Source organism: Corvus moneduloides, chromosome 24 (assembly GCF_009650955.1).
Source record: "Corvus moneduloides isolate bCorMon1 chromosome 24, bCorMon1.pri, whole genome shotgun sequence".
NCBI lineage: Eukaryota > Metazoa > Chordata > Aves > Passeriformes > Corvidae > Corvus > Corvus moneduloides.
Window position 1 is genome coordinate 5,495,198 of NC_045499.1, and position 25,583 is coordinate 5,520,780.

Genomic DNA, 25,583 nt, shown 5'->3' on the forward strand with positions numbered 1-25,583 from the left:
CCGCGCCGGGAGGGGCACCGGGATGCCCCGGCTCGGTCCGTGCGCGGCTGCTGGAGCAGCTCCCGGAGGAGATCCCGCGACCCCGCCGCTGTTTCCTCTCGCTGCTCGTTTACACTGGAAGCGGTCCAGGTCGCTGCAGCGTTCCAGGAAAAGGAGGCGAGTCCCGGCACGTCGCGGCAGCAGCGGGTGCCGCTGGAATCCAGGTGGATCCAGGTGGATCCAGGTGTGCGGGAGGTTTTGGGCAGGGCCGTAGCGCTCGGATGCTGCTGCTGGGACAAGGAGTGAGGTCTGTCCTTGTCGTGGCTTTGGGGGTCCCTAAGGGGGTCCCTGAGGGTGGCTTTGGGCCACCAAACCACACCGAGTTCCTCTGCTTGGGGAGAAGCGTGAGATTTTGGGCCTGAACAAAAGACCTGGGCCAGGGGAAGGCTTCACATTTATAAAATCCAAAACAAAATGAAAGAAAAGCCTCAAAAAAAACCTCCACCAGCGGAGGTGCACAGAAAGGGAGGCCCGTGGCTGTTCCCTGAGCGCTGCTGTGTCCCTGTGTGTCACCGACCCCGTGTCACAGCCTCGCAGTCCTTAACATCACTGCTGATAACACGCATCAGGTAGGTATCGATAATAACTGATAATATTTATTGATGGCCTTGCAGAGATTGGGAAGGTTTCAGCTCCTCAGAATCCTCAGGTGCTCCCGGCTCCGATGGTTCAGTCACGGAGGGCTTTGATTTACAGCGTGTCGCAGAATTCCCGGGGACAGCAGCCGGGAGCGGCTCCTGCTCGGAGTTTGCACCGCGCCCGGTGGAGCGAGAGGATCGGAGCTTTTTTTGGGGGAAAAAGGAGCGGCTGTGCGGCTCCACGGCCGCGGGGAAGAGCCCGTCCCTTGTCCCGGGGACACCGGTGGCGCTCGGAGCCGGGACACCGCGACGCGGAGCCCTCCTGGCCACGCTCATTGCCACACCCAGACCTCGCCCAGCACGCCGATTTCCCCGCCCATGTCCCCACCCATAAAACCTTAACCCCGCCCCGTGGCCACACCCGCCTGTCACTGACCTCTCTGCCGTCCCTCCCCTTTGTCCCTGGCCACGCCCAATGACTCCGCCCCATTTTAAGCTCCGCCCTCCGACCCCACCCGTGCCCCACCCAGTAACTGGCCCCGCCCCAAAGCGATCCCAGGCCACGCCCCCTGCCCTAACCACGCCCCCACGCCCACCCCTCATTCACTGGCCACGCCCCCGTGTTCGTCATCCTTTGGCCACGCCCCTCCCTCGTTGGCCCCGCCCCTCCCCGCGCGGTGGTGGCGCCCCCCCGCGGCCGGCCCGGCGCACACGCGGCGCTTTTCCCGTTTCCACACCTTTTATTCCCCCCCGCTTTTTTCCATAAAAATTTGTAATAAAAGCCTTCCTCTCGCGTCGTATACAAAATATTCACTCTACCGAATAAATAGAACACGAACGTCTCGCGGGCAGGATGTGACCTCAAAAGGAAAACCAGCATCCATCCATCCATCCATCCATCCACCCCCCGATCCTTCCCTGTCCGAGGGATTCACAACAGCCTCAGTTACGCTCCCACTCCTCCACACTCCAAACTCCCAGCTCGCCAAAAGAAAGGTGAGGCAGGAGTCATCTGTCAGGAGAACACCTCATACCGGGAAGGGAAAAGCTCCTGCTCACCAGCTCTGAGGAGCTCGTACCCAAACCTGAGGAGCTCGTACCCAAACCTGTGCTCAGACAGAACCAAATCCTAGAGAAAAATCTGTGGTCACACAGGGAGTATCACTAACAGCAGGTGAGGGATGCTCTCACCCAGACTAGAACATCCCTTGCTGGTCTTACATGTGATCCTGACACAGCAACTGTTCTTAGAAGAAGCCAAAAAAGCCAATTTTGTAAGGATTTCCTCTTCTCCTGCTCCCTTGCCCTGATCTCCTGTTATAAACCCCAGCTCGCACCCCTCTGCCCCTCTGCTTTATCACCTCGGGGTTTGCAGTGACAAATTTAAGGCCTTTCCCACCAAATCCCTCCACCTGGAGCTCAGTGTGGAAGCACTTTAGGCACTTAAATTATCAAAAGCACTGCAGCATCAGAGCAGCCTCTGTGCAGGGAAAGTTCCCCACATTTACGTAAGAAATATTAAAAATAAAGGGGTTTTCAGCCTTGGGTCAGGGGAGCATTTCTTCACAGACACCCAACCTCTGGCAATAAGATTTTGTCTCAAATCCTTCCTGCTGCAGCCAGCAGTGGACAGAGCCCGGGGTAGGAAGTCCAGAGCCCAAAAACGTTTCTGGAAGTGGTTAAGCCACTGCCAAATCTGTCCCCAAAACAGCTGCATGTCAGCACGCTGACCCTTCTGTGGGAAAGGGAGGCTGGCAGGCCTATAATTTGAGAAGAACTAAAACAAAAACAGTGACCCCTGACGGGAAAGGGACGATTCGAGCGCTGAGCAGCCCTTTGAGGGCCCGGCTCAGACAGCAGGGGAGTCACCCGGCCTCCCTGCCAAGGAACGGGCTGACAAAACTCTGCCAAAATAGCAACGTTTCACCCTTCAGCCCAACCTCACATGTGCATCTGGCTGCCCACACACCTCCACAAAAAAATTAGTGACAAACAGCTCGTTTAGCGCAGGCAGAGTCGAGGGCTGCTGGGGTTCTGTGTGTGCTCGCAGCACCCATCCAGCCTCTCCTCCACGCACTTTGGATCACTCCTGACTGGGGGCCAGCACCTCAGCTCCTCCCTGGTGCGTGGGGAGTTCTTGGAGTGGTTGGAATCTGCCAGCAGCAGATTTGTCCCAGCTGGGCCACTGCAGACAGGGAGTGGGACTGGCCAGGGGGACTCGTGCTCTGCTGCCAGCGGGAAGTGACTCAGAGCCGGGAGCCAAAACAACCTGGACATCCCAGGAGGGTTTGGGCCCTGGGTTAGGGCAGCAAGAGGTGCTTTGCCTCACTCTAACAGGGGTTTGCTCTGCCTCAGTGAGAATCTGGACTCCTGACTGGAAAAAAAAAAGCATTTTAAGGCAGCCCAAACAGCCACAGGCAGTGACCAGCTCCAGGTCTGAGTTTAACTCATCAGCAGCTCCCCCGGGCCTTCCAGGAGAGCTCTTCCTGCTCTACTTCACTGCCACAGGACTGAAAACCCCTCTGGGAACAGATTTCCCTGGTGTGTGGCAGCATCTTTTAGGGGCCATGTGCGGGAGAGGCACAACAGGATCCATGAGGGGAGAGAGCAAACGCAGGCCGAGGCACTGAGGTGAGGAGCGAGAGGTCAGAGTTACTGGGAACTGTGTGAAGAGAGCTAAAAACAATCATTAAAAGGAAAAATAAAAGCTCAGAAGTCCTCTCTCTATCTGATGCAACCTGGTACACAGGTAAAGGTGAAGTCACCCTCTGGAACTGGTCCTAATGGGATGTTCCTTGTTTTTCCAAAACAAGGCACAGTGACTTTTCTCCCGGATGGTTTTGGATCAAGGTGGGGAAGGACAGAAGGGCAGAAATGTGGGTGCACACCCGGGCACCCCCTCGGCCCCACAGCCAAACCTTCGCCACCCCAATGCTTTTTTTCCCCAGGAAATCTCCTCCCAGCATCTCATTTGCTGAAGTATTGCTCAAGAAGTTGGGTAAAACTACAACAAGCAGGGGGAGAGGGCACAGCTGGAGATGGAGGAGAGCCAGTGATTTATCCCCTCCTGTGCTGCTCCTGCTCAGGAACACGAACCCGTTATCAGAGGGAAATTCCGATTCCCTTTTCCCCTCCCCGTGCAACCCCTTTGGTGCTGCTGTGCCGTGCTTCCCTCTGCTAAAGGCACCTTTGGAAAGCACTTCAGGCCCGCAGGACAACGCCCCAAAGCCTCTTATTTACACCTGAGATTAACTCCGTGCTGCCCCCAGCCCCAGAGCCACCCCCAGGGCGACAGCAGCCGCTCGGGGACAGCCGGTGCCACACGAGGTGCCCCACAAGTGGCCCCGTGGGCACACACACAGCTGGTTCTGCCACGTGCTGCCACCCACGTGGCTGCCCTGCTGTCACACAGAGTACTTGGCCATGTCACCCTTGTCAAAGACAACTTTGGTTGCGAAGTAGATGGCGACCAGTCCGAATCCAGCAGCTGACACCATGTAGGCAGTGACCGACTGGGTGAACTGGACGATGGAGCCCATGAAGAGAGAGGGCACGACCTGAGAGAGGAGGAAAGCGCTGTCCAGGATGGCCAGGTCCAGGCAGATCCCTCGGCCAGGAGCCCCCGGCTCTGGCTCTCCCACCATGATCCGGAGGGAGACGTCGCAGGAGGAGCTGACGCACAGAGCGGAGCTGGACACGGCTGGAGGGGAGGACGGGGAGGAGGAGGAGGAGGAGGAGGAGAAGAGGCTCCCAGCGTGGCCATTCTGGTAAGGCAGCTTCTGGCTGGAGAGCAGCCCTTTGGTGAAGGCCGATTTCTTGTCCAGGAGAGCGGCGTCTTCCTCCTCTTTCCTCTTGTATTTATGCAGAAATACCTGTGGGAAGGAGGGAGGTGTGTGAGGAAGGAGCTGGGACTCTGAGGGGGCCTTGTTTTTGTGCAGGAGAGCAAAATGAGCTTTGTGTGTGTTCAGGGGAGTGCCAAGCCTGAGCCTGGCCCACGTGAGATGGGCTCTGGGAGCCAGGCTGGCTCTTCCACACTGGCACAGGATCCAAAGCAGCCCTGACTCACCGGGGGAACCCGGCCAAGCGGGGCCTTGGCTGTGCTCAGGCTCTGGGGCTCAGCAGCCCGAAGCCAACCTGGGGACATTTCGTGCTGAGCCCTGGGCTGTCACCTCCTCAGTGGGTGCCAGAGGAACCTGGGCTCAGCCCATGCTGGCATCAGCCGAGGCAGGGCAGGAGTGAAGGGCCAGAGTCCCCTGTGGGGTGTCAGGCAGCCAGGGCAGTGCGAACAGCAGCGTTTGGTGTTTGTGGGGTGGGTGACTGGGAATCCCAACCCTGCCTGCACAAAGGATCAGCCCAGAGCCCGGGACAAACGGCCACTTCTCATCTGGGATGCTTCAAAGCGACACCAGCTGGGACACAACAGCCCTGGGAACTCAGGGAAGGGCTCTTTTCTCAGCTCTGCAACAAACCTCAACTGAGTTGCTTCATCTGCTTGCCCAAAGTCTTGCTCCAGCCAGGAAAAGGGGGCAGGAGCGACCAAAATCTTTTCCTTCTCACCCTTTTTTGCCTCACTCTGCTCAAGCTGTGAGGTCTCTGGAGCATTCCCACAGAGCATTTGTTCACACCAACAGGCCATGGGCACGAGAGACCAAAGCCAGCTGTGCCCTCCCTGATTGCACTCCCAGCCTTTCCCTGTCGAGCCTCCGGCACAGCGTTGGGAATGTGGCCTTCCCATCCCCAGCCTGTGGAGTTTGGGTTTCATTCCATTGATGAAACATCCACGGGAGATCCCAGCCAGGCTGGAGCCTTTGCCAAGCTGAACATTCCCTCACCCCCCTACTCTGACAGGATTCCTGGTGCCATTTGGGATGGGTTGTTCCGAAGGATTTGTTCAATGGGAACATCTGGATGCCTGTGGTAACAACTCCTACTTACTCCATGGCACAGCCAACCACTGCCCTTGGGATGAAAGAGCTGCTCTCAAACCACAAATTAATTCTGCATTTGCAGCACAAGAGAAACTCCCATTGATCCAGTGTGCAGCTCAGGAACCTCCTAGGACTTCTCCACAAGGATAACATCTGTGGGACAGGGTTACGAGCTTTTGTGCTGGTGTCACAAGTTTCACAAGGTTTATTTTCCTTGGAGCTGAGGGAATAGGAAGAGCTTCAGTTTGCATTTTACTGATCTTGGCGCTGAGGACGAGAACTGGAAAGCAGGACCTGTGAGGACTGAAAATCCTTGAGTTTTGGACCCCCTCAGGCTGGCAGACTTGCAGAATTCACACAGGGATAACTAAACCAGACCAGTTTCCCTAAAATATGGGAAAAACCTAAAAATATGCAAGGCCAGGCTGCCCTCAGCTCCCTGCAGCAGATCCCTACCTGCTTGTCGTGGTGGTAGAGGGATGCCAGCGTGTAGGGCAGGATCTGGAGGGCAGAGAAGGTGAATCCCGTCAGGGCAGCGGAGATGGTGACCACGGTGACGCTGTGGGACAGGCACATGACAAAGGCGGCCCCGGGGAAGAACACCACGCTGGCCAGGTACACTGCCCGCGTCCCAAAGTGCTTCACCAGCCGGTCCATGATTGTCGAGAAGAAGATGGAGGTGATGCACTGCAGGAAGAGGCCCAAGCTGCCCATCCGGACACCTGCGGGTGGAGAGGGGTGATGGGCACTGCCCTGGCTGCCCCCGGGATTCACACAGCCAAAAATCCTTCCCTCAGTCCCAGACCCCAAAAATGTCCTTCCCTCTCCTTCACTCCCAAACCCTGAAACATCTTTCCCTCTCTGTCAGTCCCAAACTTCAAAAAAGACAGTGAGGCACAAACCCTGCCAGCCTGGGCTGGCTCAGGGAGCAGAGTAGCATCACCCAACAAATCCCAGGACTGCACCAGCCACCCTCCAGCCCCCTCCCTCCACCGTGGGCACCCCAGTCCAGCTGGAGATGGGAACCCAAATGCCATCCTTGTCTTTGGAAATCATTGTCTGCCCCTTCCTCCTGCTCTTGCCCCAGGACGCATCACCTGCTGCTGAAGCAGGATCGGCTGTTATCTGATGCCAAAGCCAGCAGCAGAACAAAGGGAAGCAGGAATTGTGCTTAAGCCAAGGTAAAGTACAGAACATGCTCTGAACTGCAGTATCCGGTAGCAATCCGGACCTTACCCTTTTGCAAAGATCTCTCTGATTTCAGGGAATTAAAACCATTAACTCTTTGGAGCGGGGATCATTACTCAACACACGTTTCTATGACAGCCAGCACAATGCAGCACTGACCTGCTGGCAGCTAAACAGTGCAAGTGTTAAACAATAATTAAGCTGCCTCTAAGTTAAACAGACACCCAGCACAAAGGGGCAGTGTGCTGCAGGGCCCTCCGAGTGGAAAACTGCAGGAGGAGGGCCAGGAAGGTGCCTCCAGAATAAAAGATTTGGATTAGGGAGAGGAAAAGAGCGGTTGGGCAGGGAACCAACGCAACAGCCAAAATGGGACAGCAGGTAACACCCGTGAGGAGGTGAAGTGCTGCTGGAGCAGTGTCCTGGGGTGGGGATGTGGCATCTACAGGCTTGTGATCAGCACTGAAGCACTGGAGAGGGGGCTGAGACCTGGGAAAGCTGCTGGAGGGCTCCCAGAAACATCTGGGAGGTGGGAATCTCCCAGCAGCACGCAGGGAAGAAGCAGCAAATCCCATCTCACTGCTACAGAACATGGCCTGCCTTCCCAATCCTTGCTCTCCAAGACATGGGGAGCACCCTCACCCCTTGTTCAAAAAGGGGGGGAGAGCAGTGCAAGGAGCTGGCAGCAGCCAGCAGAGCCTGCAGACAGAGCCAGCCCCATCCCGCTCCGTGTGCACCCTGCCAGACCCTTCTGCCACTCAACCACCCAGCCCTGGGCCAGGGCTGCCTTGCCAGATCAGCGCAGGGAAGAACCAGGGGGTGTTTCCCAACCTGGTCCCCCGTGCCACGCTCTGGGAGCCATGGGAAAATGTTCTTTCCTGACCCATCTGCAGAAAGCCAAGTTTGCTGTAGCTTTTTTTCTTGCATTACCAGCAGAGCTGAGCTCGCACTAAACCCTCCTGTCCGAAGGAACACCCGCCTCGCTTCTCACCTTCATCGTAGTGGCGCCTGGCCTCCGTGCCCGGCTTGGCCCTGGGCACGCCGTGGTACAGCCCTTCCCCAACAAAGTCCGTGTAGAACAGCATGAAAGTCATGAGAGCCATCCAGCTGCAGAGCTCGGCCACGAACAGGCGCCGGATGACCCTGGGGATGCGGCAGTAGAGGCCGTGCAGCCGCGGCAGCAGCGCGCACAGGTTCCTCAGAGCCTGCAGCACGTGCCTGGCCTGCAGCAGGCAGGAGCCCCGGGCCAGCTGGCAGCAGCAGCACGACAGGGACGGCTTTGGGGACGTGTCCTTGAGCGCTGGCCCATCCAGGATATCCCCCTGGGAGGCCTCCTCTGTGACGAAGAGCGTGGCCAGCACACAGCCGAGGAAGATGACGGCCAGCAGGCTGAAGAGGCAGCTCTCCTGCCCGCCCAGGTAGGGGGCTAGGAAGGCCCAGTCGATGGCTGGCAGCAGGTAGCCGATGCAGCCCCCCAGGCTGATCATGAAGGCGTACATGGAGAAGGCCTGGCGGCAGTTGTCCGGCTCCTGGAAGAGGTCGGAGAGCAGGGCCTCCAGCGGCGTGAAGCACACCTGGCCGCAGAAATCCAGCAGGCCGATGCCCAGGATGAGGAAGGCGATCTCCAGAGGCCGGGGGTTGAGGGCACACAGGCTGGCCAGGCTGCTGGCGTGGGGGATGACGAAGAGGCTCAGCAGCACCCCCAGGCACAGCACCCAGATGAACGGTCTCCTCCGGCCGTAGCTGCTGTGCCAGTGGTCGCTGGCCGAGCCGATCAGCGGCACAAAAACCAGCCCAAGGACGGGGCCTATCCCTGGGAAAGAGACGGAAGGCAGGGGGGGTGTTACAGGGACAGAGCTGGTCCGTGTGCACACTAAAAAGGGATGTTTTGTGAATTTGGGAGGTTTCAGTGGGTCACAGCCCCTTCCTCCACACAGCCCTGCAGGGACAACTCTCCCCCACCCGCCGGACTCAAAAGGTTAAAAAAAAACCACCTCAAAAGAGGTGACAAAAGCTACCTACCCAAAACCATGGTCATGAACTTCTCCTCCACGCCCACTTCCAGCAGCAGCGGTGGCACGTAGGTGATGCCGGCGGCCAGGCACACCTCCAGCCCGAAGGTCAGCGAGTTGACCAGCAGCAGCTGGGTCTGGCGGCTCTGGAAGGACATGCTGTCCCCAGCCCCCCGAGCCACACTGCCCCGACCCCTCAGTGGCACAGGGCTGTGTCCTGCCAGCTGCAGAGCTCCCAGGGATGCTCCCCAGGCAAGGAGTGGAGCTTCCCTTCCCGGGCTGGTGAGGAGATGCTGCTTCCCATTTTATCAACGGTGAAGGAACTGTCTTTTCCTCTTACTGCAAGATGGGGAGAGTCCAGGCAGGGATCCCACTCCAGGCTTCTCCTCCTGCTCAGCGGCTGTGGTCTGTGGGCAGAGAGAGCGTTAAACACAGCGGGGCCAGGGGTGAAGCCAGGGACCACATGGATGTGTCGCTGCTTGAAAGGGACAGTCCCCATCCCAACAGGCCGGGGAGGGTCTGGGAGAGGGGCAGGTTGAAGGATAAAAACTGCATCAGTGCCAGGTTTGTCCCCAAGGGTTTGTGACAGGTGAGAGTGGGTTTGCAAAACCCAATCCTGCCCTCGAGGATTGATGACCTCTCTGTCCTGTCCAGCCACCTCTTACAGATGGCAGAGACACAAAGGATTTGGGGTCTCCTCTCCCACGGAGATCAATGAAGAGCCCCCTCCAAGGATCAGGGGAGCGCCTGCAGCCACACGGGGTCATCTCCAGAGCCCACCACGCCCCTGCCTGATGCCCAGGACATCCCCCCTGGTGTCCCACAGGTTCCCGGGGAGGCAATTTCACCCAAATCCCATCTCCAGCCCCCCGGATGGGGCAGGGAGAACAGATGGTGCCTCCGTGGAGTTTCACAAACAAACCTGACCCACTTTAGCCTCATCTAACAGCGACTGGTAATTACCTTACTCATTAGACTGAGTCATTTATTTGCCCTGTAACTGCTCCCTTCTCTCCGGCTTCTCCGGAGGGGAGAGGCCACCGGCTCAGCACAGGGGCTGAGCAGCCAGGGCAGGACGGAGCAGAGGCCTCTCAGTCCCAAACGACAGAAACCCTCCCAGGTCCCCAGAACCCAGCCCAGCAGACTTTGCTGAGAACACCTCGGGGAGGTGGCCTGGTGACACGAGTGCTCCCGGACTTCACAGAGCCCTGCCTGGCCTCCACCACTGCCCAGGTGCTTGCAGGCAGCTACAGACGGGACAGCTTCTGTCACTTCTCTCTCTCGCCCCGTCTCGCCATCAGCTGATAACCCACCAGAGGGTGGCTGGAGGAAGCCGGCAGGGTGGGGATGAGGCTCAGGCATCACTCCCTGCCTCTTGTTGCAGCGGAGAAGCCACTCCTGAGCTGCCAGGCTGCCAGCGACACTCAATAAACACCGATTATTCCCCTTCTGGGACCCTTCACCTTCCCCCTCCGCACTCACCCAGACCTCAGCTGTCACAGTAGATCTTCCTTTCAACGACACGAACGTTTAAACGCCTCGCCCAAGGTCAAACAGCAAACAGAGAGGGAACGGCAGCGGGTTGGCTTTAATCACCAGAGCCGGCTTCAAAGGAGCCCTCGGCGGCCCCAGCCGGGCTGAGCATCCCTTCAGTGCCTGGATCTGCAGGGAAGCGCCGGGGGCAGCGCCCACCTTGCTCAGATGTGGGTTAGCCACAGGATGTGTCAGCCTGGCTCGGTTAGGAGGGGTGCCCAGCTGGATCCCAGCCCTGGGATAAGGAATTTCAGCTCCAGCAGCACGAACTCGGGTGCCGTTCCCAGAGACATGAGGCGAAATTAACCGAGCCACCAGTGCTCTGAGTGAGACCTCAGAGGGAGGCGGAATGTCCACTGGCTGCTGCAGTCCGGGGTCTGGAGAGCTCAGACAGGGGGAGTTATCCCAAAATAAACTCCAAACATCAAGATTAAAAATGGTTTTCTTCCCTTTTACTGCTATGGCAGAGGCTGGGGAGGCAGCAGGGATGTGTCCATCTGCCTGAGCATTCCAGTTTGGAGGCAGAGCTGGATTTCTTATCTGCCGGTAGGAACAGACCTGTCTCTGCCCCCTCCACACCCTCAGAGGGCTTTAACGAGAAAATAAACCCAGAAAAAATAATCATGAACAGCCAGAGACGGGAAGTCTCAGCAGCCATAAAGCTGTGGATACAGTTGCAGCAGATAATGAAATTTCCTGTTTGAGCTGAATTTTATCCCAATACCCATCAATTACTCCTTTATTCTTTCCCACAGAATAGAGACAGGGGAAAGACACCCCAGTGCTGAGTAGGAAAATCCCCTGATCTGGGAGGAAAAGGAGTGGGAAAGGGAGATTTGGGAAGCTCAGGGAGCCAGGACTCACCTCGTCCCTGGCAGGTGCTCCCTGCAGCCCAGCCCGGGCACACAGCGCTCAGCAAAAGCTGCTCCGGTGTTTGCAGGGCAGCAGAGGTGGAACGAGCACAGGTTTGGTTTCAGGGCCCTCCCTTTCTGCTGATAACAGTGGCGTTATTAACACCACACCACTCCTGTGGCCGGGCCCCTCGCTGAGGGCTGGGCAAACACTGCTGGGCACCCCCTCACACAGTGCTGCCCTGAGGGAACCCCAGCTCTGGGCTCGCACCTGAATTCTGCCCAAAAACACCCCTGATATTCACAGTTATCACCGTCCCCTCGCTGATCTGCTGGTGCTCCAGCACATGTAGGATGTGGGGTTGGTATTTTCTTTTTAAAGCAAACAAGGTGTCCCTGCAGCTTTGCAGGTGACAGGCTGGCCCTGAGTAACAGCCCCAGCAGCAGCAAGACCAAACACCCTTCCCTGAACCCGCTAATCCAGTCTTTCCCAGGGGGATTTATCCTCTGGACTATGCAGGACTGCTTTGGCTCTGGCGTGGAAGGAGCCAAGAAAATCCATCCCGGAGCTGGGAAATCCTGGTGGAACAGCAGCAGTTACACCTCAGCCAGGGGAGCTGGCAGCGGCCTGCCCATCCCAGAGGGATTTCGGAGACCTTTCACAGCCCCACGGGGGCGGCCGGTCCAGGTGACACTGGCACTTCTCACCCTCTGGCCTCGGTTTCCCCAAATTCCCACAACAGGGGCAGAATTTGTCCTTCCCTCCTCACGGAGCATGGTGACAAGGGTCAGAAACAGAAAGGGACACCCGAGGCTGTGCCCTGTGAGGTTCCTTGCTCTCAGCAGCAGCAGAAGGGAGCCACATGTGGGGCTTTCCCACAGCTGCTCCCGGGGCTGGCGTGCCATGGGACATCAACTGCGGCTCTTCCTTCTCCCTCCCTAAGGAAAACCAAACCATCTCCAAACCCACGGGTTTCTGCTTCACAAACCCAACTTTTCCTCCCCTTTCCCTGCAGAGAAACAGCAGATCAACTCCCAGAGGCTGCCTCACCTGGCAGCCAGGTAGGAGGGCGGGTCCAGGGCAGGAGCAGAGCGTTGCTGGACAAAGGAGAGGAGAGGAGGGGATGAAGCCAGGGAAGGTTTTAGGAAAAAACAACCCCAGAACACCTGGGAAAGGTGGATGATGTGCAGGGCACTGATGGACACACACAAAGACTGAAAGAAGTCTCTCCTCATCCCAATCTCCTAAACCTTCCCAACACAGGATCTTAGAAGAAATCACATCTCAGCAGTGCTCAGAGTGAAGAGTGAGGGCTGGTGATTTTAAAAATAAAATGCAGGGGTACTCACTTGGCAGAGAAAAACTCATTTATTCCTGGAAGAATCCATGTCCTGCTACTCCATAATCTTTCCAGTCTCTCCCGTGGGTGCAGAGGGGCCAAGAGACGATGTTAAATGTGGTTGTAGGCTTTGGTCTGTAGCGGTTGTGCACCTCCTCCACAGCTCAACAAACAGCAGTGGTCAGACAGCAGAGAATCTGATTCAAGGTGAGGATGCTGAGGCACTGGAATGGGCTTCCCAGAGCAGCTGTGGCTGCCCCATCCCTGGAAGTATCCAAGGCCAGGCTGGAGCAACCTGAGGTGGTGGAAGGTATCCCTGCCATAGCAGAGAAGTGGAAAAAAATGAGACTTAAGATCTCTTCCAACCCAAACCATCTGATGATTTTATTATTAATTATTTCTGACCTGTCAGGGCTGCCTTATTCCCTTAGGAAAGGAAATCCCTGAGCTCAGGTGGGGCCGCTCCAGCCCAGCAGTCCCCAGGTGATCCAGACCCTCACTCCCCCTCCCTCCCCAGGGCAGGTTTGATGCCCAGAGAGAGGGGAGGACAGGGGGTTCCCATTCACAACCCCAGAGTTACATTTCCAACCTTCCAAGGGGCTCTTGATGAACGTTACGAATTCCCTGGAAGCCCTTTGGAAGAAAGGGTGGGAGAGAGCACGGGGAGGGGAGGAAAGAGCTCAGGGAGCCGCCGGCGCCTTTCACAGCTATCAGTGTCCATTCAGCGGCGCTGAATGGGAAACGCACCATGGAGAATAGCTCTGGCAGCTCCTCGGGATGGAATGGAAACTCACCTGACCTCTCCTGACCCCCTCCCCGGCCCCCCTCCCCTCCCAAATCTCCTTGACCCCATTCACAGCGCGGGCAGAGGGGAGCGCTCACGGAGGGAGGGGAGAAGGGCGATTGATTTGGGCTCTCGGAATTAACCCCGCGTTTCCTTTGAGCCCCGGGGCTCCATTCTTAAGGAAAGAGCAGCAGCCGCTGGAAATCCCCTCCGGGGAGAAGAAGGAAGAGCCGGGAGCCCCGGGGGATTTGGGATTCCCCCCCTCATCCCACAGGGCAATGTCCAGCAGGCAGGATCGATCAATCCATGACAACTCCGACTTCCACACAGGGAGACCCTTGGATTTGTCGGGACTGGGGCTGGTTCCCTCCTGCCTCGCTGGAACCTCTGCACTGCAGCACCCACAACAGGATCCTGCTGCTTCCAGGGCTAAAATCCCGAGCTGTCCAAGCCTTTTTGGGCTCCTGAGGCACAGAGGGATCCCTGGCACAGACACACGGCCGAGGGCACCTCCATTTGGGAATGGGCAGCCCAGAGAGGATGTGTGCCAGGGTGGAGACAGCTCTGTCCTGCCTGCCCTTCGCCCTGGTACCTCACGCTCCTCTCAGGAGCTGCGCCAACAACTCCAGGGATGCTTTAACCTCATCCCACACCACGACCATCACCCAGAGCAGAACCCCAGGCTCCTGTCCCACAGTCTGCTCCTTCCCTGGCCAAGGAATTGCTCCTGCCAGGAGCCTTTCTCCCAGCAGAAGATAAAGCAGCAAAGAGTGGCCAGTTCCAGCCAGGCCTCCTCCTCCTCCCGCTCCAAACAGGAACCGCCTGTCTGACTAACGGGGTCACTGACTCAGCAGAGGCCACGCTGACACTTGTGGAGCTCTCTGAGGGACAGACACGAGCCCAGGGCCACGGCAGTGCCAGCACGTGCCAGCAGCTCTTGGCTGGGCTTCGCCCTTGGGATGCCCGGGACATCCACGCCGGGAGCACGGCCAGGAGTCGGGCACACACACTGGAGCTGGGCACCCTGAGTCCTGCAGCCAGCAGGGGCCAGGGCTGGTGGGATGACCCTCACCTCATCAGGGGCACCCAAAAGATGAGTTCAAGTCAGTGGTGATGGGGTGAAAAGCCCCAGCAAAGCTGAGCTCAGCTGCAGAGAGATCTCCAGCCTGGGCTGAAGGAACCACACTGGGACTGGTGCTGGTGCACAGCGGGGTCTGGCAGCGTTCTACCCACTCAGGACTGGCATCTCCTCACCAAACTTCATCAAGCAAATCCTCCCAAACTCCTCAACGCAGCCAAGAGCAGCAGCATTTCAGCCCCGAGAGCCTCAGCCCTCCTGGTCACGCTCCCCTGAGCCGGCGTCAGGTCTGCTGCAGGCAGCCCCAGACCTCCAGACAAGCTTGGCTGGCTCCACGGCAGAGCCACAGCTTTGTTTTGCTGCTGCACGACCCAAGCTCTCGCTTTTATTAATGAGAGGAGCCCCCGTTCCGGAGCGGGAGGGGAAATGAGATGATCTGCTTCTGCTTTTCACTCGTTTCTGCTGTTTAAAGACTGTGCCCATCACCCCTGGCACTTGATCCAAATCAACCTCTCTGCTGGCCTTTCTTCTCCACTTATTATTTTTTTTAGCAGAAGAATCAAAATGTAAATTGAGCTAGAAAGGGGGAAAAAATAAGCCCCCTCCAGGTGCCCCCTTCTCCTCGGCGTGGGGACGAGCACAGATTATATCCGGCAGCACATGACCAGGGCCTGTATTTATGTGTCAGAGTGTAAAACCCACCCTGCTGAGCTGCCTTTTCTCTGCCTGGGGCTGGGGGCTTCTGCTCCGCGTCTCCTCAAACAGCCCCACAAAGGGGATTAAGGAGAGCCCCTCAGCCCCGCAGAGTAATCCATCAAATTATCCCTTGTTGGCGTTGCTGTCCTCTTCAGGGGAAAAAAAAAAGCCAGAAAAAAAAAAAATAAAAAGCCCTCCAAAAGCTTTTAAAGGCACTGAAATTACACTTGAGCCTGAAACACTCCACCCAGCTGCTGGAGCCCACAGCACAATGGGCTGGTTGTAAAGGGAATCCCGGGAAGTGAGGAGCAAGGAAAAAGAGACGGACACGTAAAAAGGGCAGCGGCCTCCCCACGGCTGCAATGCCAACAGGTGGCTCAGACCCCCCCACACTCGGGACCCTGCAGCAGATCCAGCCCAGTAAGGCCGGCTGGACATCCCAGTTACCCACCGAGAGGGAATCCGGGGCTCTGGGATGGGTTTGCTGTGCCCCGATGGCCCCGTGGATGCGTCCTCAGCAGAGGTGAGGCTTGCAAAGGTCTGCAGTCACGGGGGAGCATCCAAACCGCTCCTGCAGGGAATCCAGCTGGGGTCCAGCACTGTCACCCTCTGTCCTCGCTGTCCCCAGAGCCCTGGGACTGGACAGGCCCTCAAAACCCTCACAGAACCCCCACCATGAACAACAGGACTGTCCAGGGCTCAGGGCATCTCCACCAGTGACCCCACAGGCAAAGCAAAGCCAAACCACACTCACCAAAATCCTGGGAACACTTGGAATCTGCTTTTCCTTCCACTGCAGCTCCCTAAACTTCACAGGAACTTCTGTGCTGCTCGTCACCACCCTGCTTGGAGGGATGAATCCTCCCTCTCCACCAGCCCTGCCTGAGCAAGCACATGGGATTTCCTGGGTTTGCATTGCTGCAATCTTCTGGAGAAAACTCTCAGTGAAACAGGGATCACGAAGTGCTTACCCCAACAAACTGGAACTGGGAAAGAGAAGAGCAAACCGGTGCTGGTGGCACACAGAGCACCCACGTGGCTGTGCCACCGCAGCCACAGCAGCCAGCTCAGACTGGACACAGTGACACACAACGCCTGAGTTACAACCACCAGTGCTGAGTGAAAGAGAATTATTTCCCCATCTGTCCCAGGGAGGAGATGGGGAGCCAGAAGCCCTCACTGCTCTGCTGTGTCTGCTCACAGGGCTGGGAAAATGGGAAGTGAAACTGCAGCTTCTTGCTTGCAGCTGGAGCAGAAATGCTGCGTGAGGGGACATCTGACCCCTCGGCAAGTCAGCTCCAGCTCCTCCGTGGCTTCCAGGCAGCTCCAGCATTTCTACCCCATCATTTCTGGCTTTATCTGGAAAGCTGTGACAGTCATGGGGCCAGCGGAGTCTCGGGACTGGCTTTGGCGTGGGTAAGACAGTTCTGGTGTCCGAGCAAAAACCAGAGGCCAGAGCAAAGGCCAAGGCTGGACACAAGGCTGCAAATCCAGCCCTGGGCTGGGATCAGCTGGAGCAGTGCAGGAACAAACTGTGGAGCTCTAGGAGGGATGAGGGGTGTCCATGACCCCAAACTGTGCCCACACAGGGGTCAGACAAGTTTCACCCCAGCAGGAGCCACCAGCACCCAACACTGAACTCCAACCATCCCTGGTTTTGCCAGGAGCCTGCTCCTCAGGAGAAAAGGGAACAATCCAAACTGCACACATCCTCGGAGAGCAACAGGCACACAACTTCCAGAGCCCCTCTGGCTGGAAGTTTTGGGAGCGTGACCTCGAGCTGTTGCTCAGAGGAGACACCGGGAGCCGTGGACACAAACACAGAACCAGCGGGCCCTTCTGTAATCACACGGTCCTTCGGCCATCCCTTCATGGCAATTTTCTGCTCCGCAATCCCGGTTATTTGTGTCCCTGCCGGAGAAGTGGGATGCTAACAGATCCCTCAGCCAGCCCTCTGACCTCCCCTGGCAGGTTGGGGGGGGTTTCTCCCTCTCTGTTTTCTGTCTGTAAAATGAGGTCATGGCTTTGAACGAGACAAAAGAGCCTTTGCAGGGTGAGGAATAGCCCCGGGACAGCTGGGAGCGCTGAGCCCCATCACTCACAGCCAGGGCACAGCCAGGGTGTGCCCAGAGCTCAGAACACCCCTCTGGTGTCCCTGGCACGGGAATGGGCAGTGGGAACGTGCAGAAAGGAGGGAATGAAGTAAAACTCTCTAAATATTTTAAACCGAGGGTTGCTCTAAGATCTCGTTGTCCTCCCACCCATTTCCGCCCTCCCAGTCCCCCTCTGGCCCTGCAGGGGGTTTATGCCAACATCCCAAGGCACTTTTCTGCCACACCAGCCCAGGCCAGCACCCTCTGCCACAGGGGGAGGTGGGCAGGGAATAATGGGAGTTTTCTGGGGTGTTTTAAGGCAAAACCCACAGATCAGAGCTGTAAAAAAAAGCAGTTTTACGTGCCTGGGGCAGCAAAAGCTGCCCAAGCTCTGCCTCCTGCCTGCAGCACATCAGCCCCTCGGGGTTAATGAGGGCCCTCAGATCACTGCTGGAGCACAGGGAGACTTCTCCTTATCGTGGCAGACCAGCCATGAGGCCTGGGTCTGAAAACAGGAGATTCCACGATTTTATTTCTGCCCGGTAATTGCAAAGATAAGGAGCAATCAGATTTTTGTTTTGTAAGGCAGATAAGTTTCACTGGAAGGTCTTGATGGGGAACTTAAGAAGCCTTTTTCCTTTCCCCATTCTCACTATCAGTTTAACGGGGTGCAGACTCCAAACATGCAGGGATTTAACATTCACCCAAAAAGCAGAGCAGCAAGGAATATCTGGAAGGGACATTTTCCACTTTAAAAAACAAAAAAAAACCAAAACCAAGGCTCAAAGCTGCCATTTCTCCAGGAGGCGAATGGAGTGAGGCATTTTTACCACCCCCTCACTCCCCACCCAAACAGGAACCTCACTTCTATTTTGAGCCCTGGAAAGAACTTCAGCCCTAAATTATTAGCTTTTTACTAATCAGGCACAGGGTTCAACTTCAAAGCTGCCTGGATTTCGCAGAGCCCTCTGAGCAGGGGTTTTGTGGCACAGGGCACAGAAGGGACAGGCAGGAAAGTGCTGTGAGAGCTGGAATTACTCCGTGCTTGCTGCTAAAAACCCTGGAATGGAAGCTTGTGCATCGAGAACTCAAGCAGGGGCAGGGTTTTCTCTCCACACCGGGCTCCCCCTTGCCATTATTTGCTGGGGTGAAGTTCAGAGAGCCACAAAGGAAGCAGAGAGACCTCTGATATTCCTGCAGCGTGCTCTGGGCTGCCTCGGGCACACAGCCAGGGCACCTCGGGTGAGAGCTGGCAAAGGGCTGGTGCCCAGCACCTCCCGGGCCATCCTGGCTGTGCCACCAGCGTGCGCTGGCTGGCCTGGCACCCCGAGGGAGCCGTGCCCAAAAGGCTCATCCTCTGCTAGCGGCATGGGCCACAGGCAGCGATGGATCTGGGGGCAGCACAAGCGCAGCCTGTTCGCAGAAATCAGGGATGAAAGAGGCCCTGTTGAATCATCTTCCCCGGGGCTGCCGCAGGACTGCTCCCAACAGCACATTCTCCAGCCTGAATGGAGGGATCTCAGGCTCTGAGGCTGCAGGAATTTCCCCTGAAACAATATCCATGGGCTAGAAAGATTTAATAGCTGGGAAGTGTCCGTCCGTCCTTCCTTCCTTCCTCCCCTCCAGTTATCCCCCCGTGCAATTCCTGCGCTCTCCTTTTGATTTGCACGCTCAGACCCCTCTCCAGACTGCGCCCAGCCTCTCTCCTAGACCCGGCTTCAGTCAATTCCCATGAAAAGCCGCCCTTCCAGGCCCATTAATTGCTCAGTCGGCCTTGGCCGGGGCACAGCAGCCTTTTGTTCCAGCGCCGCTCCAGCTGCTCCCGCCGCCCCTGGCGCACAGGAATCGTTTGTCACCAACATTCCCGAGCGCACCTCTGGAGCCCGGCAGCAGCAGCGGCCACACAAAGCCCTCCCCTGTCACGCCACGAGCCAGTACCTGGCACCACAGCCCGCTGCCACTGTCACCTCCTTGTCCCTTTGTGCTCCAGCTCTCTGGATTTATGAGCCGCCACAGACCTCCAAGGAAGCGCTCGCCCCGTGACCACAACAATCCTTTATTCTCTCTGCACAGCTCCGAAGGGAGAATTTGGTCATTTATGCCAGAACCCAGAGCGAGGTAGCACAGGGATCACAGGGAGAGCACTGACAGGACACTCAGTGTCAGCTCAGGGCCTGGAGATGACCAAAAGATCACTTTGGGTAGCTCCTCTCCTGACTGAAGTGACCCCCACAGCCCTGGGAGAGGGGAACGAACAGGAAAACACCCTGGAGCAGTGGCAGATCCTTCTCCAGGGGCAGATCCAGCCCAACATTCCCAGACTGAGCACTGCTGATAGGAAAGGCACAAAATCACCATCAGGGTGGAAATCACTCCCAAGGTCCAGTCAAGCTGGAGGGGTTTGGTCACACTTCAAACCTCACCCCAGAGCCAGTTCTGCCCATTAACCCTAAATTAAGAACAGGCAATTAGGATGCGAAACAGCATCAGAGCTGAGGTCTGATCCTCACCTCAGCTTCTTCATGCAGCAGGTCAGAGCCCAGCAGGATTCACTCCTAATGTTCGGGAAGGGAAAGTGTGATCCAGGGATTTTTTTCGCACGCCCCATTTCACCCAAAGTCTCAAGCCATAAATCTAAAGCAGGGTTTCGGTGTTGCCCACAACTCTGTGCACGTTATTCCTGGAGCTGGCTCCAGCCTGCTCTGCGAGAACATTCATGTCCTCTGAGTGCTGACAACCCGCACGGATTTGAGTCACTGCACTCATTATATTTCTGCTTTTCCTGAAGTCCCAGCTCCTGCAGACAAACCACCACGGAGAACTTCAGCTCCCAACAAAACAAAGGTGGAAAAAACCCTCAAAAAGCAGCTCCCTTGATTGAAGGGAAAAATTTTTACACCTCACAAACCAACCCCAGCGCCCAGCATCGTTTTAAGTTGCTATTTTCAAATAAACCTCACTGCTTTGCCAGAGGCCATCCTTAAACCTCCTGAGCATTCCAGCCCTGGCAATGATGAGAATCCATCTGCAAGTCACCAAGAGCTGGCTCTGAAATCCCCAGATCAACAACCCACCAGGCTTCCCTGGATGAAGGATGGGGCCAGTCCTTGGGATGTGGGCTAAGAGCACTTTCTTTTAGCTCATGTGTAGCCACGGAGAGGAAGAAAAACGGTTCAGAGCTGCAAATCAGGCACCTGCTCCTTGCTGTGTGTGTTCCAGCCGCCTCCAGCCCCGAGACAAAGGAGCCTTTGGGACCACATTCCTCCATCGCTGCCCTTATTTTGCCAGACAATATTCACGGGGGTCTGTTTCTCCTCTTCTGCAGGCTGGCAAAATGTTAAGCAAATATTTGGGAACGGCGAGAGGAACCGACATTTTAGGGTATGAAAACAAGGAGGAAGGGCACAAATTAGGGGGACCTCCAAGGAACACCACGCAGACAAACAAGAACGAGATGGTGGCCCCAGAGTTCCACTGAGCTTTGTTTTCTGAACAAGCAGCTCGGCAGCTCAGCGGGTTGGGCACATCAGCAACTTCTGCAGCTCCGTGACACAGGACCAGCCCCTTCCAGCAGCGAGGAGCAACAGCAGCACGAGGAACAGGCTGGGCTGTCGGCATCAGCAATCTCAGATAACTGAACACTGGGGCACAGAACTGTTAAAATAATCCTGTCGTTTACTGTTTTCCTGTTCTTTTCTTTATGGTGGGTGCAAGATTGTGCAGATCCACGCCTGACTGCCTTGCAGGGACGGCTTTAAAACTTGCCCCTGCTCCTTAAAAGGCAGGATTCCTCCCTGAGGGTCTCCAACCCCTTTCCCAGCCGAGCCAGGGGGTCCCTGTTCTCCCATGGACAGTCTGGATGTCTGATATGAAGCAATCAGAAACCAAGACACCAGCACTGAGAAGAGCTGACAGCTGCTCACGAGCTTCTCATGACTCCCTTGCTCCACTCTCAGCCTCAATCATGAGCTGAGCATGGCTGAGAGGTCATGAGACGTGCCAGGGTGGCTGTTTGGGCTGAGTTTTAGCTACCAGGAGCTGTCCTAGGCTGGCTGCTGCTCCAGGAGCCACAGGGCACCATCACCTGAGGGAATTATTTCCAAACTGAGGAAATCCAGCCCATTTTGGGTTTCTGTGTCTCCCTCTCCATCCCCCCTGCTCCTAACACGGCTTTACACCTGCAATTCCCTGCTCACCCCAAGCACCACCTCCCACCCCTCTGCTGCTTTCCCTCCTGGCTCCCTCAGAGCCTCGAATCCATCACAAACCTCCCCAAATTTCACCTCAAATCCATCACAGACCTCCTCAACTTTCACCTCGAATCCATCATGAACCTCCCCAACTTTCACCCAGCAGGTCAAGCGTTGCTTTGATGTTGCCCCAGCAGGGAAGAGGAGACAGCAACACATTAAAGAGCACCTAAAGCAGCCCCACAGCAGCCACTCCTTGGGGATAAACACAAACACCACTCACACCTCTCAGAGCTCCTCTGGAGAGCTCAGCCATCCCCACTGTGACAAAAGCAGGGTAAAACTCTGAGGGGAGTAAAGCAGAGGAGGAAGAGAGACCCTGAGCACAGCACTAAGGTGATTTTTTAAATTTCTGAGAGCCTGCACTCCCAGTGCCATCAGCCACACGAGCCCAGCCACCACCCGGAGCCCCGTGCCAAGGCTTCAGCTGAAGAGAAGAGAGATGAAACTCAGGGAGGAAAAACCAAAAGCCCCTCCTCCCCTCCCCAGCCCTGCCACTTGAGTGCTCCAGCGAAATAAACAGTTTGGGGAAAAGGTTACCAAGAGTTTATGCTAAACATCATTTCCTAGGGACTCTGGGGAAGATAAAGTGCACCCAGGGCTGTATTTTTTAACTGGGGGATCAGGCCAGTGATTCCAGCCTCTCCCACCATGGGTATGGACAAAAAATCTGCTGATAAAAACCGGTTTTGCTCCTTCAAAATGATGCCGCTGGTGGAGTTTGTCTGGAGCACCTTGAGGCACCTACAATTGCTTTACTCCAGGGGTGATGAGCTGTGAAACTGCTTCACTCACGGCATGGTGCTGGTTCTGCATGGCCACAACCTTCCAGCAGCCTCCCGATGCTGGGGAACACCTGGAGGCTCGGGTGCTGTAGCTGGGACCTCATTGAGAGGACACAGCACCCACAGCGGTCACTGCACAGCTCTGGGCTGGAGGGGAATATCCCCAGAGCAAGGAGAATTTCCTCCCTAAATCCCAACACCGGTTTATACCCTGAAATACAGGGATTTACATCCCCTGTAAAGCTCTGATTTAATTTGCTATTAATTCTGGAGATTCTTGTTATCCATATCAAATTTCTAATCCTTTTTATTTCCCCCTCCCCCACCCCCCCCAAATCCCATAAGCCAAACGCTCTTGGCTTCCACGATGTTCTGAGGTAATAAAATCCAGGGTTTTAGGCACTGCCTGGGATCCCAGGGTTGGCAATCTGCCTCCGGTGCCACTCCCCACAAGGGGAAGGAGCTCTGGATGATGCCAGAAAGTCCAGGTAGCATCACACATTGAAAAGAAGAAAAAAAAAAAAAAAAGAAAGAAAGAAAGAAAATTGCAGGTGGGGTGAATAATAGAGAAGCTTTCAAGGCTGGTACACGTTTTTCAGGAGTGCCTGCATGACTTCAGTGCCCAGGTCATTTGGGTACTTTTGAAGTTCTTCCTCAGGTTCTATTTCTATAAATTCCGAGTTATTCTCATGTTACACACGTAAAGGCTGCTCTCCTGAACCACATCGAGAACCAGGACAGGGCAAAAATGGGATTTTGAGCCTGGCCACTGTCTCTGTGCTGCTCACGAGTCTCACAGGTCCAGGTGAGCAGCAGGAAAGCTGTTCCTGATCTGTATCCCATCCAATTTTTTGTTTGTTAGTTTGTTTGAAACATAAAAATGGAAATCAAGCATCTTGCCCGGTCTGGCCATCACCAGCATAAAATGAGAACGTTTATTTTAGTGCTTTTCCCTTCCTCCTGAAGCTGTCATCCATGGGAAGACAAATGAGTCTGGTAGTTTATGTTTATCATAAACTACTACAGCATTTTACCACCAAAATCTCGAGTCCTGCCGAAGTCAGGAACCCCTGGAATTATCCCCATTGTGGCATTTAGGGACCGCTGCTGAGGCAGCGGATCCCCCTGAGCTGGAGGGGAGGCAGCGAACCCAAGCAGAGCCTACAACCAGGCGTAATGAAAACTCCCCTTTGCCAGGTGCTGCCTCGCTTGGATTCTAAGGATTCACTGACCTGTCCCTGCAAGTCTTCAGGATTTCTGGGAGTCCATCCCGCTTCCCGACCTCTCTGCCCGTTCAGAAATCTTTAAACCGACGCGGTCACCGCGGCTGTCCCTGCAAGAATGAGAAGTTTGGGAAGCACCCCGGGCACACGGCTCTGTCCCGGGGCTCGGGCAGGGCAGGAGACCCTCCCACAGCCCCACCTGCGGCCACTCCTGCTCCGCTTCCCGACGCGCGAGGGGTTTTTGTTTTCCCGCAGCAGCTCCAGCGCAGGAGCATCAAACCCGGAGCGCTTCCTCCTCCTCCTCCTCCTCCTCCTCCTCCTCCTCCTCCTCCTCCTCCTCCTCCTCCTGCTGCCGCTCCGGGCAGCGCCCCCGTCCCGGCCGGACCCGGCGGGCAGCGCTCGGTGCCGCCTGCCAGTCCAAGTGCGGTGTGACCCCACAAAGCCCCCGACCCCCTCGGAACCCCCCGGGGAGCTCCCCAGGAGGGGCAGCGGGAGCCGCATCCCGGCACGACCAGCGGCATCCCGGGGCAGCCGCATCCCCCCCGCGCCCCCGGCCCGGTCCAGCCCCGCGCCCATTCCCGTGCCCAGCCCCATTCCCGTGCCCAGCCCCATTCCCGTGCCCAGCCGTACCTCAGCGGCGGCCGGGGCTCAGCCCGGCGCCCGCGCCTCCGCCGCCGTTTAAAAGGGCAGGTTCTCCCGGCAGGGAGCATGCGCTGCCGCGGGCGGAGCGCCCCGAGCCCCCCCGGCCGCCCCGGGCCACCCCCCCCGCCCCGCGGGCCACCGAGTTCCGCCGGCGGAGCATCCCCGCGGCCCCCGCAGGGAGAACAGCCCCGATCCCGCAGCCTTCCCTGGAAGAACAATCCCATTCCCGCAGCCCCGCAGGGACAACAGCCCCGTTCCCGCAGCCCTCGCTGGAGAACAAGCCCGTTCCCCGCATCGCTGAGGCCAAACCCCTCCGGTACAACAGCCCCGCTCCCGCACCCTGCGTTGGGAGAACAGCCCCCGTTCCCGCGCTCCCGATCCCCGCAGCCCCTCTCGGTGGAAGAACAGCCCCATCCGCGCATCCCCGCTCCCCTCAGCCCCGCCAGGACAACAGCCTCGTTCCCCACATCCCTGAGGCCAAAGCCCCTCCGGCACCGCAGCCCCGTTCCCTGCAGTCCCCTCCGAGAGAGCAGCGCCGTTCCCCGCATCCTCAACCCCCGCAGCTCCTTTCCCTCCGCCCCGTTCCCGCAGCCGAGCTCCCACCGCTGCCGTCAGCCCCAGCAGCCCCAGCAGCGGGTCTGTCCTGCAGGACCATTCACCCCAAATACCCGGCCTTTCTTTAGGAAAATCCCCCTTTCTCTCATCCCTTTCTCTTTCCCCCCTTCCCGCCGGAGCATTACCCGCAGCACGAGCAGTTTCTGGGTTTGTTTGGGTTTTCTGAGCTGGTGGTTCCCTGTAATGGTCTGGTTTGGATGCAAATAGGGCCCCTGCTATGGGAAGTTTGTGACCTGGCCCTGGACATTACTCGTGGTGGATGAGTGCTTAATCTCTCGTGGCGTGCGAGGGGGGACACAAAATATATACATTTATAGAGAGAGAGATCTAGACACCGTATCAGCACCCAACGTGAAAAACAGGGGCTGAACAGAACCCTAAATTGAGGAAAAATCAATGTCCTATTCATCCCCACAGCCCTCGAGATGAGAACCCTCCAACAGAACATTCCCTAAACATCTGCAGCAACAAGTATCTTATTTTTGTGTGTGTGTGCGAACAAAACGAGCAGAGGAGAGGAAAAATGAGACAAGAATGCAGCTGAGAACACCAGCTGTTCCTAAATGAATGTTTGCGAATGCTCGGGCCAGTTCTTCAGCTGAAGACTTCAAAAAGTCACCAAAAGCCTTGTGCTACTTTGTGCTATTTAAAGCTTTGGCCCTTTGTTTTGCGGCGAATTCACGCAGCTCTGTCAGCTACAGAAGCATTGCAAAGATTAGTTATTTTTAATCTTCACAGGGTCCCTCCTTTGAGCAACTTTGTAGCTCTCAAGGTCAAAAATCCCATTTCCACATCACATTTCAGCTTGGGTCAGCGGGATAGCGGCATTTTCACTGCGAACAGCTGTTCCCTCCCAAAGTTTGCTGGAAGGACTCGCCCTGCACAGAAAAAAGCAGAGGAGCACCTGCATTTGCTGTCACTTGAGCTGATGAGAACTCGCTTGCTGGGGTG

General features: G+C 56.6%; 1 protein-coding gene and 1 long non-coding RNA gene across 12 annotated transcripts; one reads left to right on the forward strand and one right to left on the reverse strand.

Annotated features, from left to right (window-relative positions):
- Window positions 1–62: 62 nt before the first annotated feature.
- On the forward strand, window positions 63–1,446 carry LOC116455323. Its single transcript, XR_004244364.1, has 2 exons — window positions 63–223; window positions 654–1,446. It is a non-coding gene; the product is annotated as an uncharacterized LOC116455323 (long non-coding RNA).
- Window positions 1,338–24,096, reverse strand: SLC45A3 (solute carrier family 45 member 3). 11 transcript variants are annotated; one of them, XM_032133021.1, is made up of 8 exons: window positions 24,006–24,096; window positions 23,385–23,485; window positions 12,477–12,782; window positions 11,140–11,264; window positions 8,753–9,149; window positions 7,722–8,543; window positions 6,002–6,267; window positions 1,338–4,489 (listed from the first exon to the last, which is right to left on the reverse strand). In XM_032133021.1, exons 5-8 carry the CDS (start codon window positions 8,898–8,900, stop codon window positions 4,022–4,024), a joined length of 1,704 nt encoding a protein of 567 aa, XP_031988912.1. In that variant the 5' UTR covers window positions 8,901–9,149; window positions 11,140–11,264; window positions 12,477–12,782; window positions 23,385–23,485; window positions 24,006–24,096; the 3' UTR covers window positions 1,338–4,021. The 11 variants fall into 11 exon arrangements, with proteins under 11 accessions (XP_031988912.1, XP_031988910.1, XP_031988908.1 ...); XM_032133019.1 differs by having other exon boundaries at window positions 8,753–10,434; XM_032133017.1 differs by having other exon boundaries at window positions 8,753–10,510.
- Window positions 24,097–25,583: the final 1,487 nt, after the last annotated feature.

Excerpts from the sequence above, each read along its gene's own strand:
- SLC45A3 (XM_032133022.1), bottom strand. The coding sequence starts at position 8,900 with ATGTCCTTCCAGAGCCGCCAGACCCAGCTGCTGCTGGTCAACTCGCTG. Across the intron at positions 6,268-7,721 it reads CAGGCGCCACTACGATGAAG|GTGTCCGGATGGGCAGCTTG; the intron begins GTGAGAAGCGAG and ends CTCCACCCGCAG. Across the intron at positions 4,490-6,001 it reads TCTACCACCACGACAAGCAG|GTATTTCTGCATAAATACAA; the intron begins GTAGGGATCTGC and ends TCCTTCCCACAG.